At 33.4% G+C, this 19,429-nt stretch overlaps 1 protein-coding gene across 1 annotated transcript in view; it reads right to left on the bottom strand.

Moving 5' to 3' along the window:
- Nucleotides 1-19,429, bottom strand: part of LOC149896557 (paired amphipathic helix protein Sin3a-like) — a 44,601-nt gene that overhangs the window by 17,038 nt on the left and 8,134 nt on the right. Inside the window, exons 3-20 of the mRNA XM_090117467.1 lie at nucleotides 16,353-16,416; nucleotides 15,003-15,145; nucleotides 13,894-14,087; nucleotides 12,664-12,787; nucleotides 10,522-10,718; nucleotides 9,668-9,786; nucleotides 9,156-9,244; nucleotides 8,708-8,836; nucleotides 7,771-7,893; nucleotides 7,075-7,161; nucleotides 6,723-6,819; nucleotides 5,874-6,048; nucleotides 5,022-5,176; nucleotides 3,781-3,942; nucleotides 3,005-3,102; nucleotides 2,553-2,669; nucleotides 1,944-2,120; nucleotides 317-421 (exon numbers count right to left, since the gene is read on the bottom strand). Coding sequence (XP_089973593.1) covers nucleotides 317-421; nucleotides 1,944-2,120; nucleotides 2,553-2,669; nucleotides 3,005-3,102; nucleotides 3,781-3,942; nucleotides 5,022-5,176; nucleotides 5,874-6,048; nucleotides 6,723-6,819; nucleotides 7,075-7,161; nucleotides 7,771-7,893; nucleotides 8,708-8,836; nucleotides 9,156-9,244; nucleotides 9,668-9,786; nucleotides 10,522-10,718; nucleotides 12,664-12,787; nucleotides 13,894-14,087; nucleotides 15,003-15,145; nucleotides 16,353-16,416 — 2,355 coding nt within the window. The remainder of the gene's footprint in view (nucleotides 1-316; nucleotides 422-1,943; nucleotides 2,121-2,552; nucleotides 2,670-3,004; nucleotides 3,103-3,780; nucleotides 3,943-5,021; nucleotides 5,177-5,873; nucleotides 6,049-6,722; nucleotides 6,820-7,074; nucleotides 7,162-7,770; nucleotides 7,894-8,707; nucleotides 8,837-9,155; nucleotides 9,245-9,667; nucleotides 9,787-10,521; nucleotides 10,719-12,663; nucleotides 12,788-13,893; nucleotides 14,088-15,002; nucleotides 15,146-16,352; nucleotides 16,417-19,429) is intronic.

Here is a 19,429-nt window from a genome sequence, read left to right as displayed (position 1 = left end):
CATGCGTGTATCAACACTGACAATCTGTAGCACACATCGCATTCTTGTCATCATTGTCTCAAATTTTAAATTAAGACGAATATTTTTCAAATCTGTTTTCGCAACGCATTTGCTAGGGATATTATCAAAAATTCATTCTTGCAATCATAAAATTTTTGGCTACCATGTGATTTATGATGAAATAATGAAATTTCCAAAGTAAAAAAAAACTACATCTAAATCCGTTGCATAGTTTTAATATAAGCATACACATAGGGACAGAAAAGGCGACTTTGTTTTATACTATGTAGTGATAGTTTATTCAACAAAAACAAACCTTCTGTGCCTCCCGCCATTCCTCTTCCTTCGCTTTAAGCCTCCTCAGAACAACTGGCACCGCAACAACTGGGTTTTTCTTTAAACCCGCTATTATGTCCACTGCCTGTAAACAAGTATTGAGTTAATATATTTTGATTTCTAAACGTTTTGGGCCCAGCACCTTAAGCTATATGTCAATTACTAAGGTTGTATACATATAAATATTATTTTTATTTGAGAAATAATATGGATGATGTATCATTTATTATAAGTGTATTTTTAGCACACTTTAAATATAGATAGATACATATTATATACAAGTATTTTTGTTTTTACTTTTTAATAAATATACTGTAAAGGTAATGCTAAACTATGAATTATTTATCAGATGCATTCATGCAAACAAAATCATCTACTAGCTTCTAAAACTACTATACAATACAATGCAAATAGTAATGTCAAATTAATAGATATTTCTGAAAATATATAATTATAAAATCAAATAAATAAATAACATAATAAAATGGTATATTTTTGGTTTCTCTTCTTTCCAATATTTCAAAATAATTTACGTGCGTTGAGAGTGAAATTTCTAGATCGCGTCATGGCAATACTGTCACGTCATGGAGTAAGGCGACGATTTTGGTATCATTTGAATCTTACCGAAGAATTTCACTTTTAAGTTTCTATTATCCGTATCTTAACATAAATTAAACGAATAGTCATTATAATAATAACAAATACAAAAAGAGGAAAACCAAAAACAATACCATTTATTAAATATTTAATACTAAAGGAAACTAATTATAATCAAATCTACGCTTCTACTTTATAGTTGGTTGGCAAACAACTGCAAAATCTAGGCTATTAATTACTAAAGTGGATTCGTCAATCTATACATGCTTGTCGAGTCAATTAGTCTTTTTGCCTTATGCTCCCGTTAAATAAATAAGTTGTTACTATTTTGTCTTAAAATTAGTTATTTAAAGGCTCTTATCTCCGTCTTTCTTTCTAACTTGAGTGCATAACGTCAGTCTGTACCCTACTATCAGGTCTCGGCAATTTTATCACGTCATCTTGTACCCTACTTGCTTTCTAGCACAAGTGTGTACCCTACTATCCGTAGTATCTTATTTTATCATTTCAACCATGTCCATTTTGTTATTGTTAAGTTGTAATTTATTAAGCAAAAATTGATCAACATTTTTGCTTTTATAATATGCGTTATCAATTGGGCAACATGCAGCGTTGCTAAATACAATTTTGTTGCAAAACAATTTTAACCATGATCACGGGGCTCTATTCTATCGTATAACGTATCTGTGCCCTACGCTATCACAATAAAATACATTATTTCATGTCATATCTCATATCACTTGTAACATCAGTATGTATCCCTCATATCACGTCACTCTGTACCCTACACCTCATCACTTTGCACCCTACCCTACGTCACTTTGCACCCTACCCACGTCACTTTGCACCCTACCCTCACTTTGTCCCCTGTACCCTACCCCACGTCACTTTGTCCCCTGTACCCTACCCCACGTCACTTTGTCCCCTGTACCCTACCCACGTCACTTTGTCCCCTGTACCCCACGTCAGTCAGTGCTACCGCATGCCAACAGTCGGGGCGCCGTTCGTACCACCTTATCACCGTATATCCGGCGCAGTGCCCGCTGGTGTATGGTCGGCGAGTGCCCGCCCAGACAATCGTCGAGGCGATACTTGGCCGCGTCATCTGCGGGCATACGGGCCAGTTTCTTTTGTACTCCTTCTAGCACGCGTATGGTGGCCGCGTTCGTTTCTATGACGACGTCCAGCTGGAATTGTGGAAGTGTTAAATAAATAATGCTTAGAAACATGTTTGTACATATTTATAATAACCTTCTTTAGGCAAATGAATATGTTATCTGATTTTATTTATTTTCACGAAAAGAAAACAATACAAAGCATAATTCACGCTACACTGTGCCGGGAATGGGCTGAGCCGAAGCCGGGAATCAATTGAAACAATATCCATACAAATTTCAACGCCGTTACATAGACGACTGCACTGCATGAGTCACTCCATACAAAAATTATACCAAAAATGTTTGATCGAGCCATGGTAGCATAAATCAGACTATACGTTTTCTGATTTCTGGTATTGTATAATCAAATATTATATGTTTTTTTAACTCTACTTTGAACAAAAGTTTATTTAACGCTTGAACAAAACAATATTCAAGTATAAATAAAAACTTATTTCTTACCTCAAATCTCTCATCTTCACAGCGATAGATGTATTCCTCATATTGCGTCTTACGTGACGTCACAAATGTGGAATCCTCGCTCCACGTCGGTATTGACACCCATGTGTCGTTTAATACCTGTTGAAAATTATTAACGTTATAAATTGGGACTATTTTTTTTAGTTAACATAAAAATTATCCACGAACTCGACTTCTTTTAATCATCTAAATGTCCTTTTATTAAAAATAAAGTTTACTTGGCTCTTAAATACACCGACACTTTACACTATGTTTAAAAAATGACCCATTATGCCAGGTTTAAACCTGTTTTATATGGATCATTTTTCTTATGCCTTATACAGACAAATGAATTGATACATTGGTCATAATTTTTTGTCTAATTATTTCAACATTTCTGTCCTTTATATTTATTTATAAATCTATCGTTTTTACAAAGAAAAATAAATACTAACCTCTTTACACAACGCGGTGCGACCGGAACAACGTCTCGAAGCCGCTTCTTTTGGCAAAGCGCAATATGATGTGCCTAAACGCTTGCATGTTGATAGATCTACAAGAAAATGGGGTATTAGACATAATGAAGGTTTTTATTTTCTTAAACGACATTGTTTTTAATTTAAATTTAACTAATAAAACTCATAGAAAAGTAGAAACAATTTTTTTTAACTGAATAGAATTATTACTATATTTATACAGTTTTGAAGATTATAAATTAAGTGTAGAAATTCTGCAGTGGAAACTACTGTCTCTATATTGTAACTTATTCAACATTTTCTTATAAATAAATGGACTTAGAACACTGAGGATAGCAATCTATTAAAAGCGAAAACAAACTGCCCCTTAGTCAAGTGGCTTTCTGTTACGTTTATCTACAGCCTACGTCAATCTCATACATTCGTAGTCTATTCTATTGACCGCTACGCTAACAGAAAGCCATTTGACTAGGGGGGCTGGAACTATTCGTTACTAAATCTGGCATAACTACCATGAAAATCATATTAAAAAAAATGTATGCGTGTACTAGAGTAGACACGTAAGAAGTGAAACTTCTTTATGACCTTAAAAATGTCACGAGTATGGCGTAACGCAAAAATGTCACGCGTACGGCGTAACGCAAAAATGTCACGCGTACGGCGTAACGCAAAAAGGTTACACTAAATGTTTGTCCAACCCCGATAAAGAAGTTTCACTTCAAAAACTTTTTACATTGAAATAATTTCCAACTTACCAAGATCCAAATTAGTCTCAGTCTGCGGTCTATCATGCCGCAGAGGTGTAGATAAAGCAAGCGCAGATGGAAGCCCTAACGGCTCTCGAGATTTGCTCTCAGAGCCTAAACGAGATCTCTCATAACCGAGGAGGGTGGATGAACCGCTTGTGTTGTTGTAACCTGTGTAACAATAGATTATTAATTACTAGAGGTCCGCCCCGGCTTCGCCCGCGGTACATATTTCGCAATAAAAGGTAGCCTATGTCCTTTCTCGGGTATCAAAATATCTCCATACCAAATTTCATGCAAATTGGTTCAGTAGTTTAGGCGTGAATGAGTAACAGACAGACAGACAGAGTTACTTTCGCATTTATAATATTAGTATGGATTTTGTTGGAGTAAAAATTAAATGTAGTGAACAAATTATGCAGTTTATGTAAGCTATTGTTTTATGTAATAAATTTATGAATGTAATGTTTACTTTTGTGTAGAGAACTTGTGTTTTGTCATAAGTTAAATAAAAGTGTATGTTTTAGGGCCGATTTTTCAATCCTTGGTTAAAATTTATCCGTCCAATAAAGTATAACACGAACATTTTAAAATGTCACCTACATAAACTGTCAAATACGGACGAAAAGGTAGTTATGGTAGGTAGGTATGTTATTCAATGAATAAGTTTTAACCAACAATTGAAAAATCAGCCCTTACTCGAATAAAAATTATGAAGTATTTAAATTTTTGGAGTGAAACTTCTTTATCGGGGTTGGAAAAAAATTTAGTGTAACATTTTTCCGTTACGCGCCATCTTGTTTTTATCCCTACCACGCATGATTCGACGCATTTATGTAAAGTTGCATACAGTAAATTATTATTTGAAAAATAAGGTCATAAAGAAGTTTCACTTCGTACGTGTGTACACTAGTACACGCACACATTTTTTATTTTGATAATATTGCAGAAATATTTACAATAAAGAGACATCAGAAGGAAGGCAGCATGCGTGTATCAACACTGACAATCTGTAGCACACATCGCATTCTTGTCATCATTGTCTCCTATTTTATGCCATGAAAGTTACAAATCTGCTATATTGGAATATTTACATCATTGTCAACACAAATCCTATCCTATCATGTATATATCAATCAAGTAAATCAAACATTTGAATTGCACTAACTTGAATGAAATTTAAAATTCAGTTCATATCTTGAACTTTGATTCTGGAACTAAATCTATTATTCTAAAAAGCACTAAATTACCTGAATTAGGCGCCGTTGGAGTGTGGGGTGGTGATACCGGACCCAAAAAGTCTTGCAACCACTTTTGTAATTCAGGATGTCTGCATAAGAACGGTGACACCACACATAGTAGTTCTGAAGACGATATTATCTCGTTCGTGAATAGTAGCAGGCATCTGTATGGAGAAGGGAGTTAATTTTTTGTTCTATACCACTTAGGGCTGATTTTTCAATCCTTGGTTAAAACTTATTCGTTGAATAACGTATTAAAAAACCATTTCAAAAATGTATTCTAATTGTCCGTATTTGACAGTTTACAGGTGACATTTTAAAATGTTTGTGTAATACTTTATTGGACGGATAAATTTTAACCAAGGATTGAAAAATCGGCCCTTATTACAATGTTTAACATCAAAATTGGAGTCTATTTCAAAAATTATTTATTAATTGATAATTGTGATCAAAAGGGCTTATATCAATAGAATAGAAATACATAATTATAATTATGTAAATTAAATGATAATATCTTGAGCATTGAAAATCGTAATTTTCACCATTGTTTTTGTATCAAACCTAGATGTATTTATTATAGACAGCTATTTATCACTCAAACTAATTACTAGAATAAAAACATTTATGACTTAATTTTTACTATGGTTCCCTACTTAACAATATTTACAGAACACAAATTGCAGCCTGATTTTAATTATTGTTAACAAAATCTTTGTACGCTGACAAAATGATTTATTAGCGGTTATTTCTTGCAAACCAAATTTTTTAATGGCATACACAGTAATTACTTATCCTTAACAATTTATGCCAAAAATACAATTTTATATTCAAAAAATTTATTTTCCATAACATTCAACCCACCTCAAAAAGTTCTCATACACATGCGGCGACCTGAGCGCTTGTCTCGCTCTATCAAAGAAGTTGTACTCGTGCGCGGTTGCCAGTTTGGCAGCCTCCGCGTATGACACGTCACGTAACGCGCCCGACGCGGCAACAGCGCACCCGCGGGGCTTTTTGGCGGGAGGCGCACCGGATGCTGTTGGAAAATGTAATTTTAGTATTATTGACATGGTTTTTAGGAATAACTAGCTTACCGCCCGCGGCTTCGCCGTCTAAAACCTAATAAATTATATACTAAAACCTTCGTCTTGAATCACTCTATCTATTACAAAAAAACCGCATCAAAATCCGTTGCGTAGTTTTAAAGCATACAAAGGGACATAGGGAAATAGGGACAGAGAAAGCGACTTTGTTTTATACAATGTGTAGTGATAGTGATAAGCAGTTTTGTTGTAGTAAATTGATATGTAAAATAAATAAAATTTGTACTATAATATTTTTGTGACTAGTAAACTATTGTAATAACTAATAATATCAAGATAAACAACTAACTGAAAAAATAAATTTATTTTCTATGTGATGTTTAAGAAATGTATTATTTTTAAATTATTATCAGAAATTTTGTATTATATTGCAGGTTGTTATATTCTTATTATCAAGTTCCTATCGTAGTTAAAATGTTAAAAACATGGGATATAATCGTCATCATCATTTTCAATACATATTTTTAACTGAAAAATACTTATTGAATCGAAAGTCATGTCATTTTGAATATTTAACTGTAGTATTACACAAAGTTACTTCATCAAACAAAAGTAAACTACAGACTAGACATATTTTTATTGTTTTTACACAAATATTTTTACTTACAAATTGGTGTAGAAGACGAGAAGCTGGGCGATCTCTTGAGGTGATGATGCTGCGGCGGCGGAGCGCTCACGTTACTTGCACTTGTGTGTTTCGGAACCTGAACAAATTCATGTAATAAGTTATTTTACGTAGATATATTATATAATATAAATCATTACTGAATCATTACTACTATGTTAACATAAAAAATGGAAATATGTATGTACTTTTTATTTAAATCTTGTTTAAGTGTTACACAAGTGTTATAGTATTGTCGTAAAAATATGTTAAAAACACCTATTTTTTTCGAGACTTTATTCCTAGTCAATATGTTATATTTAATTTTAGTATTTGTATGTATGTAACTATTTACCTGTGGATGGTGTATAGGATGTTGGGGTAATGGCGGCGATGCAGATGCAGCGCTTGTGAATCTCTCCGGTTCGGGCTCCACTCGTGCCTACAAAGAAAAATATTATTTTGATATTATAACATATGTGATGTGATTTACTATTGTATAATATACTTTATAATTAAGATGACTTAATAATATTAAACATTAAAATGAGCACAATTTACAGCAAACAATTGTTACAAATATTGTAACAATATTCCATATTTAGTAAGTTTTAGCTGTTAAATAAATATTTCTTTCCGTCTTTTTTCTTGAATAATACATTCTATATATTATTATATGTATTACTGTGTTCTGTTCAAGTCCAATAACTATTTCATTTAGTCTTTTTTTTTAACCAAGTTGAAGTGAAAATTCTTTATCGGGGTTGGAAAAAAATTTAGTGTAACATTTTTTCGTTACGCGTGACATTTTTCCGTTACATCTTTTTCTTATCCCTACCACGCGCGATTCGACGTATTTCTGTAAAGTTGCATATAGTAAATTATTTTTGGAAAAATAAGGTCATAAAGAAGTTTCACTTCTTACGTGTGTACACTAGTACACGCACACATTTTTTTTGTTTGTTCTAATCTTATTCCTGTTCAAGTTAAATTAATATTGCTATATCACTTTTCCCAAATATTTTAAATTAAATAATAATATAATACATACCGGCGGCGGAGGCGATCTGGCGTGCGTCGGTATGTGCGGTGGTTTGGTCACCGCTTTAGCATCCGGTAGAAACTGTCCAAACTCCGCTAGTAAATCTTCTTGGTTCTCGAATAGCTTTGCCACCTGTTAAACGTATTATTATTAGTTTTTAACAAGTCATTTTAAAAAATAATATAGACTTTGTATTGTAACAGTATTTTCATGGCCTGCATTTTATAGTTTAGTTTTAATTTAAAAGAAACACTCATTCCACTTTTATTATAAAATTGTTGTTTTTATAATAATGTAATTACTAATTATGAAAATAGCTTATGTTATGAATAAAAATTTACAACCACGTATTTACCCATTTCTTTACATGTTTGTACATTATACAAACAGTTATTCTAATACGGAAACAAAGAAAATATATGATGCAAATATTCCTTGTGATTATGTTATCATTGCAGTGAAACAGACCTTTTAAGATTAATGCCTAAATCCTCATTGTTAATATAAATTTGTTTGCCAAGCTCCTCTTCTAATCTTAACATTTTCATTTCACTCTACACCCCATAGATTACAGAATATAGCACAGATACTCACTTGACACTACTAATAATTAGTAATATTAATTAGCAATTACTAATATTATTATATAAATTATATAAACTAGATTGGTGTCTAAATAATTGTTCTACAATGTACTCAAACTGTAACTGTAACTAAAATTGTATATTCTTATAGAACAAATAAAGCTTTATTGAAGTGAAACTTCTTTATCTGGGTTGAACAAAAATTTAGTGTAACATTTTTGCGTTACGTTACGCCGTACGCGTGACATATTTGCGTTACGCCATACTCGTGACATTTTTAAGGTCATAAAGAAGTTTCACTTCTTACGTGTGTACTCTAGTACACGCATACATTTTTTTTATTTATTTATTTATTTACTCACTTGAGAATAAACCTCTTGTTCCGTCTGCTGTTTCGCCTGTGGCTCTTTGACATCACGATGGCCGCGTTGGTACGCGTGCAATATTTCCAGGAAACGCTTGTATTTGTCCGGTTGCCGGGAGAAACGGGACTGCGGGGAATATTTTGTGTTAAAATATTGAAATAAATTATTAATTAATAATATTCGACGTTAAAATAGTAACCACGGAGTGTACATAATAATATTTTTTAAAGAATAGATTTAGTAGAATATGTACATCAATTTCTAGTATTAATAACTTGATTTTATACTTTTTGAAAGTTGGTTATAAACTCATGTGTAACATTTTTTGTTCTATAATCCGTAATAAAAAAGGGTGACAGAGGAAACTCAAAATAATGAAATTTCAAACTTTTTAAACAATGAATTTGCAATGATTATTTAGTTCAACAAATAAACAGCCACTCACCTTAATCTTATTAACATATTCGATAGCGTGGTTAAACTCTACCGGTTGGCCCGCCGCTGTTGCGTGACTGCCTGTACTTGGTGGGCCACCTGTTTGAATAGCATTGTATTAGTATTTAGTATTATGTATTTATTTATTTTAGTATTATAGAAGATGCTTTTTATTTTTTGTCACTTATTTCTTCAACCAAAATGAGGAACCTATAACCTAACCTATCAGATGAAGGTTAGGTCTGATATTAAAGAACTTAAAAGAATATCAGCAATATACAATATTGATAATAATTTTTATTTCAATGTAATAATAATAATCCTATGAAATTTTAAAAATAATAATCATTCCAATATCTAAGTACTTATGCAATATTTTTCAAAATGAATATTTGAACAACACTACAATATATCCATAGTAAAATATCCACCATTAAAAACTATTTTAAACATAATTAGAGAAAGTAAATTGACTCTTTTAAGTAATAATATTTATTAGACACAAAGTAATATAATTCTCACCACTAGTATGATGCTGTATAGCGGCTGCCTCAATCTGCTGATGCGCTTGCGAAATATGATGCAGTGTATTCGCTGGGCTCGGATTCACAGACAGATTGTGCACCACTTGACTGACGGACCTGTTAATTTTTATATATATATATAGTACTTGTATGGATGTTATGGACTATTTATTGCTTTTTGGGAGGATTTAGTCAGAACTCTTTCGAGCAGCCGCAAGTTTTTATCATTGCTGTCAATCGGTAATTAATTTCATCATTTTGGAAATAGAATGAAAATCTAAGTAAACAGTGATTACAGTATAAACAGGAGCATATTATTAAGTAGTTTTTAAGATAATTCAAATATAAATCATTTATTGAAGTCACAAAATTCAAAGACTCGAAAATCGTTACCCTATTACATTTGGATCGATAAACATACTAAAATGCCATTACAATATACAGCCTTCCTCGATAATTGAGCTATCTAACACCGAAATAATTTTTTAAATCGGACCAGTAGTTCCTAAGAATAGCGCGTTCAAACAAACTCTTCAGCTTTATAATATTAATATATAGTAAGTTATTTTATATAAAAATAAGTCGGGTTTTCCTTCCTGGCGCTATAACTCCAGAACGCACGAACCGATTTCCACGGTTTTGCATTCGTTGGAAAGGTCTCGGGCTCCGTGAGGTTTATAGCAAAGAAAAGGTCTCTGGTGGCGAAACAGAGGTCGCCCGGTTTGCTAGTAAGTTATAAATATATACAGACAGACGGACAAAAAAGTGATCCTATAATTTCCCTTTTTTCCATTTGAGCTTCGAATCCCTAAAAATGTAAAATACGTCATAATAATAAATAAAAACACTCACTGTTGCACCGGCAACAAATGCAGCAGTTGCGGCTGCGCGGGCGCATGGTGCACGCCCAACAGCACCCCACTCGCGCTCGGTGCGGGCGCGTGCTGAGCGTGCGCCACGCCCACGCCCACCACGCCGCCCACCACGCCCACGCCCACGCCGCCCACGCCCGCGCCCAGACCGCTCGGCGACGGCATCGATACCGACACCTGGAAGAGTGAAGCTGCTATTATATGGAGTACTTGAATGGATACGTGTGTATGTACGGTTGTTGGTCAGAACTTAAAAAGCAGCCATTAGTTTTATCATTGCGATCAATCGGTAATTGTTTTCATCATATAGATTATCTTTAATATGGTATATTGGTGGTTTTATATGCCCGCTGGGGGATGGCATCGATACTGATACCTGGAAGCAAGATCTTGCTGTTATATGGATTATGTGGTAGATTAGTAAGGTATGGTATTTGGGGTAGTCAGAACTTAAAAAGCAGCCATTAGTTTTATCATTGCGATCAATCGGTAATTGTTTTCATCATGTAGATTGTAGATTGTAAATATATTATTGTTTTGGTTATACTTCATACCTTTCAGTGTGTTTACTGTTTAAATATGATTTAGAATTATGATAGATAAAAGATACTGCGATTATTATATATTTATTTATTTATTATATGTATTATATATATATTTGTATTTATAAGTTAGTAAAACTCTTTATAAATTTTTCTCATTTAATAATGACAATCTTTGCTTAATCTACTCTCTCTTTACAAATATTGTTATAACACATCGCATTTATTTCTCTATTATTTATTGTAGAAACACAGTGTAATGTGATTCTTCAAATTAACAATATAATAAAATTTGTCGCTTTATTTGAGAAAAGTAGTTATTATCATTTTAAATTTAAATAGTATGAATCAGAGATAGTCAATAGTCATCTCTGATAAGGTGCATCCAATTTAATGTTTATCTTTTGCTAAAAAAAGCTATTATGTATGATTCACAATAAAAATTGGAACATAGTGCCGATTTAAAAGGTATTAGTTATCAATTAATATAATATATCGCATAAACAAATGGTTATAAAAAATACATTTGGTTTATATTTTTTATATTACTAATGTTTTACTGGGTATAATTTTTAAAATAAAGAAAAGTAATTGAGTTACGAAGCGTTCTTTAAATAAATCATTTGTTTAAAAATATAAATCGTTGAAGTGATAATTAAAACACAAAAAAGTGAAGTCCCGTGTCCCCGTAGTGGGGGTAAGGGGCAGATGCATTATTCATACATCTGTTTCACTGATCGATTTTCTTTAGGGACAAGTAGGTGATCAGCCTTCTGTGTCCTACCAGACCGAGACATTTTTTTTTCTTCGTCTCCACCGGGAATCGAACCCAGGACCCCTCGGTTCTACGCTCACGCGTCAACCACTGTACCAAGGAGGCGGTCATTTCAATTAAAACACACACATCAGTTAAAACTAGACTTACAAAATATAAGAATAGAACATTACGTTTCGTAATATTATTGATTTTATAGAGGCAGGTCAAGACATGGCAAGTTTGTGGTTTTGATTATGCAACCAGACTAGAGAATGCTATAAAACAAATTGTTTATCATATTTTATACCTTAATGACATACTAATTAGAAGTGTTTTTATTAAATGGTATAGTTCTCCTTAAGCCATACATAAAATACAAACACATATAAAATACAGGAATTTGCATAATAATTAATGCTAGCACTTCATCCTGGTTCCGCTCGCTTATTATTATCCAGGAGACAATCCATTCCTATAATACATGGTATAACTATGATAATTTACCCAACATTTTATTATCTTAATATATATTAATCTCGTGTCACAATGTTTGTCCTCAATGGACTCCTAAACCACTTAACCGATTATAATAAAATTCGCACACCATGTGCAGTTCGATCCAACTTGAGAGATAGGATAGTTTAAACATGTAGGTACCACTAGTACTTTATAAACTACATACACTCCACTAAATCACATACAAAACAATCAATTACATCGCTACATATCACCAATCATTTAATTTATTTTATATTTCCCTATCCCAATTTGGAAATCACAAAACATTTCCACACCAACTACAATATATATAAAATAATCTCACCTGTCCGTTACTCTGCACCTCAATCTTGTACCCCGGTGGCAGGAAAGTATTGAAGCCCACAATCAGCTCGGGATGGCCCTTGAACAGGTTCGATACCCGCGTGATCACGCCCGGCGTGTCTATACTGTAAGGAGAACTATTTTACATACAACGTTTTAATATTACCGTTTAATTTTTGGAGTTTAGTGTAATTCAGTGATAGAATAATGCAGCCATAATGGTTTTCATTTGTTTCAAACGGTAATTTGTTTCATCATGTACAACTTATATCTTAAACCAGCTATACACGTAACTGCAGCAGGGGTAATATTGGAATTGAAAAATTGAAATATGCAGTTTCTTGCCGATTCTTCTCCATAGATACTGCTTTCCGAATCGGTGGTAAATGTTAAAAATATGTATTGACGTTTCAAAAGTGCTTCTCGAAGAAGTCTAATTGAATAAATAAATGTTTGAGTTTGAGTTTGAGTTTGCACCCTAAATTCTCTCCTTAATTGTGATGTGTATAGGCAAACAGGGGCAATTTAGAGAACAACTGAAATTGCTCCGACCGCCGTGCAACCGAGATTGTTCCAATATTGCCCTTGCGGCAGGTAAGTGAGTAGACAGCTTTATACTACTCATTTTAATAATAATATATATTTCTTGTGTTACTATTTAACTATAAAAGAGCTTGACTATGTTGATGAAATCTTTTATAAGTAATTTCAACCTTATTGATGTTTAAGAAAAGAAAAATTAATCAGAGATTGCTGTGAAGCAATAAGACCGCCTATTGTGCAAAATATTAGTACCTTATTAGTTTGTACTAAATTTACCTACATTGTTTTGTACAATAAAGTATTATAATTCTCTTGTCCACCAGGTTGTCTGAAAGAGATCGCTGTTTGAGCGATAATACCGTCTGTTGTGCTCTTTGATTTATTGTTTATTCTCATTTGTCTATGGTACACAATAAATAATTTTTGTTTGTATGTTTCTAACACTCATTGTCATCATTCAATCAATAATAATAGTTAAAAAAAAACTAAAAAACACGCTTTTTATAGAAAACCGAAATTGAAAAATGGTATAATTTTATCAAATTAGTGTATTGTCATCGGTCCTCAATAAATCTACAAAGTTTGAACGAAATCTGGCCGCTTAAAGTGGGTCAAAATTGCGCCCAAAGAAGTCGGTTACAAACATACAGGTGAAGCTAATATAAAGCGTGTAATAATAAATACTCACGTCTGACTCTTAAACTCCTTCATGATGTCCAGAAAGTCGTTATACACCTGCGGCTGCGTGTTGAACTTATATTTCACTTGGTCGAGGTAAGATAGTGCGTCTTCCACTTTGAGCCTTTGGAAGGAAGCCCCACCTGCTGGTGGGTTTGGGGATTGTCTTCCGCCAAGTGGCAGTCCGGTTTGCTGGGATACCAGCTAGAAGGGAATATTTAATACAATATTCATATAGTTTTCCAAAAAATTTCTTAAGCACGTTGATCTATTGAGCACTTTAGGTAAAATAACATGTTATAACATTTCAAATTTTGTTACTAAAGTTTAAGTCATAAGTTCACTTCTATCATACATTACTGCTTATAGTATACAAGTGTAATTGAGGCCTACGATAATAAAATCCAGAGATCAAATATCTGTAGTTACATTAAAGTCATGTCATTTGTATTCGAAAAATTATATTATGTATTAAAATTACGAACGACTATGATAAGTACATTATGCTTAAAAAAGTACCATTCAAAAATATGTACTTTCCAAGTCATAAACACTCGTTTCTCAGACATTATCACTACAGAAGATAATATTTTCCTCTTATTTAAATATATTTCATTGCGCATGTCCTCCCTCTAACGTGAATCGTATGAACGCCGGTAGCTAGTGATTGTATGTAGCCACGTTGCCTTGTTTACTATAAGTACGGTACGCGTAGCTTGCGTATTGTAGGAGATATAAGTGGATTTTATTTTTAATATAGTTTACTAATTATAAATAATAATGTGACTTTAAATTCTCGAGAATAACATGCGTATTCTAATGTGATGATATTTTAAGTTTCTCTGATTAATAGAATATTTTATATCTTGCACTTTTTAATTATTATAGAAAGAAGAATTCATACGTTATACTTTACTCGTAAAATATTTCTCAGCCATAAACATACCTCATTAATTTTCAAATTACACATTACAATTACATTACACATTATTCTGCGCCTCGACTCGAACGCTAACTAAATTTAAAGTAACCTACCCTTCCAATATCACACACTATCCCCCCCCCTTAAAAAAAACCTAAAAACACATTTTTTTTAATTTTTTGTTAATTTTAACTCACCTTAACCCTCGGCGGCACTTGCGGCTGCTTCGGCGGCGCGTACTGCACCGCATTCGCCTTGAGATAGTTGATGACTTGCGGCGCGCCCGCGCGGGGCGGCCCGCGGCCGAAGCCGCCGCCCACTGAGAGCATTGCTGTTGCACCTATACATACATATTGTTAGACGTAACTTCTGATTTGATATTTATGTGGATGAATAGTTGTCAATTTAGTTGTCAGTGTTTCCAGTCCGAACATGTTTAGCTTCCACATATTTCTTCCATTAACAAATTCACAAGACTCAAATTCATAAGATGACATCTTATGTACGTGTTCGGTGTTCAAGCAATAAATAATTGTATTTGAATTTTAATCACGTACATATTAAAAGATAGTCAAAATATGTGCGAGTGTCGTAAAAACTTTAATAAAAATTAACACCTTATTTCGTTAATGTCTCGATTATGGATCATTAGAAAACTCTGCCTATTATATGCTTGAGTAGAGTTTTTCTTCGGACAATTTTAAATAAATAAATCTTTATTTGCTCAAATGTGGTCCCAATGTGCTGTACTTTCCACAAAGTAATAACTTCTTTGTGGAAAGTACAGCACATTCGCCAGTTATACTGGCATGCAAACATAATTTCACAGCTCCGCATAATCAGAAAAAAAAAAACAATTTTATTACATAAACATTATTATAGTTAAGTTCAAATACTTATTTATTATTATACATGTTAATATTTATGTTTATAATCCAAAAGGTCCCTTACATTATAAAAAAATTTGCTTTATTTTTATAATGTAAGGGAGGGAACCTTTTGGAGGTGTGTTGTGAGTCTAGTTGTTTATTGTACGTGAATGGATGATTTTATGCCAGTAATTTTGTTATTTCCTTCAGTGAAACAGATGAACTAAACTTAATCGATCATTTAATATCTTAGCTTTTCAAAAAAGGTCTTGTTAAATAAATTGCAAGAGTTATATTCAGCCATTCAATGAAACAGCTAGGCAAATGATTTAGATCCATAAAATTTAATTACTTACTCCCAAACTACAAAATTACCAGTGAAACAGCTCTTATATATAGATGAATAAGAAAGCACGGCCACGGTAATAATTTATGCTGTACCTAATCTATATTCATTACTAAGCAATAAAACTTGTTGCCGTAAATGCTTTCAAGAAAATTTGTCAATAGAAATCAGTGGCTTCTTTCATTCGAAATATTCCAATAAGAATATATAAAAAAGATCGTATTCTTCAAATGTATTCCGCAATTATTCCCTACGTCTAGTTCAAGTCTTATTAAAAATTCATAATTATTAATTTAATTATAATTAAAACAATATAATACACATGAACTTACCTAAAATCTGAGGTTGGGCCGATTGGGCCAAAGTATGCATGTTACTTGCACCCGCTTGTTGTATCTATAACAAAAAGAAAGTTGCGAATTAATATTCAAATTTCTAAATATGTAGATAGTTGGTAGATATACTAGTGTGTATATGTACCTATACTAGCTGTGTCACGCGTTTCCACTCGGATAAAAGCAAATGTAGATACCTATATCGTACATAAATTGTATCACTGCCAAGTATCATCAAAATCTATTCAGTAATTTTCGCATGAAAGAGTACCAACCATACATCCATACAAACTTTCGCGTTTATAATATTAGTAGGAAGAGAAGTAGGATCTGTTTTAACATTTTCGGCACGCCATAGCCCACTAGAGTGTGACGCTTCCAATGCTAATTTGCTTTATCCCTTTGTACGCAGTTGTCACACTTATTGCAAGTGAGCAACGGGATTGAGGGAAAAGATAGAAAATACATGTTTTCTTTCACATTTTTCATCCATATGATAATGGTTAACAAAATTTCTTCTCTTGTCTTTTAACTCTTTGTTATAGATTCTTAAAAATAAAAATAACAATTTGAATAATTTTACAAATGAAACCAAACCTTGGCAGTATATTTAGCGCGTACAAATATGTATGTAGATGCACCTTGGGCAATTTATTATTATCATATTATTTTTACATTGTGATCTTAAATAACAAATCTACGCTAAATATCTTTCACATTACAACGGCTATATAACTTTATAATAAATATCCACAGCACCAATGCCCTATAGGCTATAGTACAACACCTTCATATGTACTATCTATACAAAAACGATTGACCTCGCTATATCACCTACCAAAAGGTTTATACGCATTTATCGCCCATTACGCAGACAAGTATTCACCCAGCGAATCGATAAACTGTATGTATGTACACATATACCTCAGTTTTCGAGAATTTAAAACGCACTTCACAGCGACCTTGTACTCGCGTCGCTACAACGATCACGCCGCGCGAGTTGTAAACAAACAAGGTAAAACCGACGCTTGATGCAAAGGTTAAATCTTTGTTATTGATCACGGCATCTGTAGTGATTATTTAGATTGCCTCTTAGTACTCTATGATATGATTATTCATAACGGAGGGGAATTAGCAGTACAGCTGCTGCATTTTAAATCAGTAACGTACCTAATAAAGAAAGTCGAATTTCTCCGTATTACGTTTATGATAAAATCCGTTATACATACTGACTTATTATTTCAAAATCAGTATAAAAATGTAGACAATGGAACAGCCTAACTGAATAGTACACAGTTACGACTATCGTAAAAAAATCTAAGACATTATAAACAAAAATAATAAACAAAAACCCTTCGCAGATCTTTTGATGCGCGATCGTAAACCATAAACTATAAAGAACAGCTAGAACACCGCGTGCCAACTATGATTCAGCTTTCGTTTAGAAATAGACCAACTGAATAGGATTTTTATAAATATACCTTCCGTGTATTTGCAGTTACCGCGCTTCCATAGACGCAGTAGCAGAGGTCTTGAGTTCAACCAGTGTACGTACATATTATATGTGTTTAGCAATCGATATTAGTGGGGTAGGGCCGGATCTTGAATATAATATGCGTAATACATATGTAGTCGTATATGTCACTATGAGCAGTATTGATTTTTATAAGTTAGCTCGTAGGACTCATGAATTTGACTCGTTATAAATATCATATTTTCTACTTTAAATTCTAATTCAATATTTACGTGTTTACAATAATGTTAAATTAACATGACGGTTGTGATAATAATAAACTAAATAGTGGAAATTTTAATAAGTAGGTCATTTCGTTCATTAGGTATACCTATAAGTAGCGGCAGCTCTGCCATAGCCATTTACACAATAACCATACGTCTTCATTTATTTTAAAAAAGCTATATTTGAGTCAATGATGGTCCCAGTAACATTGTAGGCTATATATGTATTTTGTTTATGCCGCTGTTTACATGAGTAGACGGAGCGTATGTGATAACGGGCGATAACCTAGTGTTTACTGGTCTTATCGTCGTGATAAGTTCATAGGTAATTATGTACTGCTTGACATGTTTCTGTGGTAATGCATATTATGCACGAGGCACTGATGTGAAGTTTGAGGCAATGTTGTACGTTTATATTTATGGTCGCTTTTCTTTTTTTTTTTGTGTGGTGTCTCTCAATGTTAGCCAGAAGGGCTTCTACATTTTAACGCGGACGCGGGGGTGAAATGAAGGTTCACCCTGGTAGCGACATGCACAAGGGCGTCCCCCCTTGACGGGGATCTCGAACCTCGGCTTGAGCTGTCGCTTGAGTGGAGGAGGCCAGAAGGGCCCTAATCGGACGGGGCTTTGTCTATTTAGTCTATTGATAAGACGATACTACACACTATTTAATAATACACTGATATTCTTTGCAAGACTATTTTTATATCAAAATTAAACCAGATTGAATTCTTTAGTCATGTACACGAAGATGCATATCAATATAAAAAAATACGTCTTAAATTATCCGGGAGGCAATTCACAACTGTTAAATTTAAACATTGATTAAATCTCGTATGAAATGTCCTTATATCTTAAAGATGATACATTTTATAAGATATGAAACCTATATATTACCCAAACCGGCTGTATAAGATAGCTTGAAATATACTACACTTGGATAATGATTCGCATCCTTTGGCACGCAATCAAGCCAGTTGAATGACACCGCAGCAAGGCAAGGATCCTTTCGTAACAATGTAAATTATCCGGTAGCTCTTATTATAAGGCGAGATCACGAGCGTAGCACATCGCATCGTAGCCTGTATTATTTCGGCGCCGTATACTAGATGTGCAGTGCGGTTTCATCCGTATTTCTATAAAAAAGTTAAGTCCCATGTCCCCAAGTGGGGTAAGGGACAGATGCATTATACATCTGTTTCACTGATCGATTTTCTTTAGGGACAAGTAGGTGATCAGCCTTCTGTGTCCTGCCAGACCGAGACATTTTTTTTTCTTCGTCTCCACCGGGAATCGAACCCCTCGGTGTTACGCTCACGCGTCAACTACTGTACCAA

Source organism: Colias eurytheme, chromosome 28 (genome assembly GCF_061535395.1).
Source record: "Colias eurytheme isolate Ceu_HAF_F1 chromosome 28, ilColEury1 Martin Lab GWU primary, whole genome shotgun sequence".
Taxonomy (NCBI): domain Eukaryota; kingdom Metazoa; phylum Arthropoda; class Insecta; order Lepidoptera; family Pieridae; genus Colias; species Colias eurytheme.
Note: the sequence above shows the minus strand (reverse complement) of the source record. Positions and strands in the feature narration are given on the sequence as shown.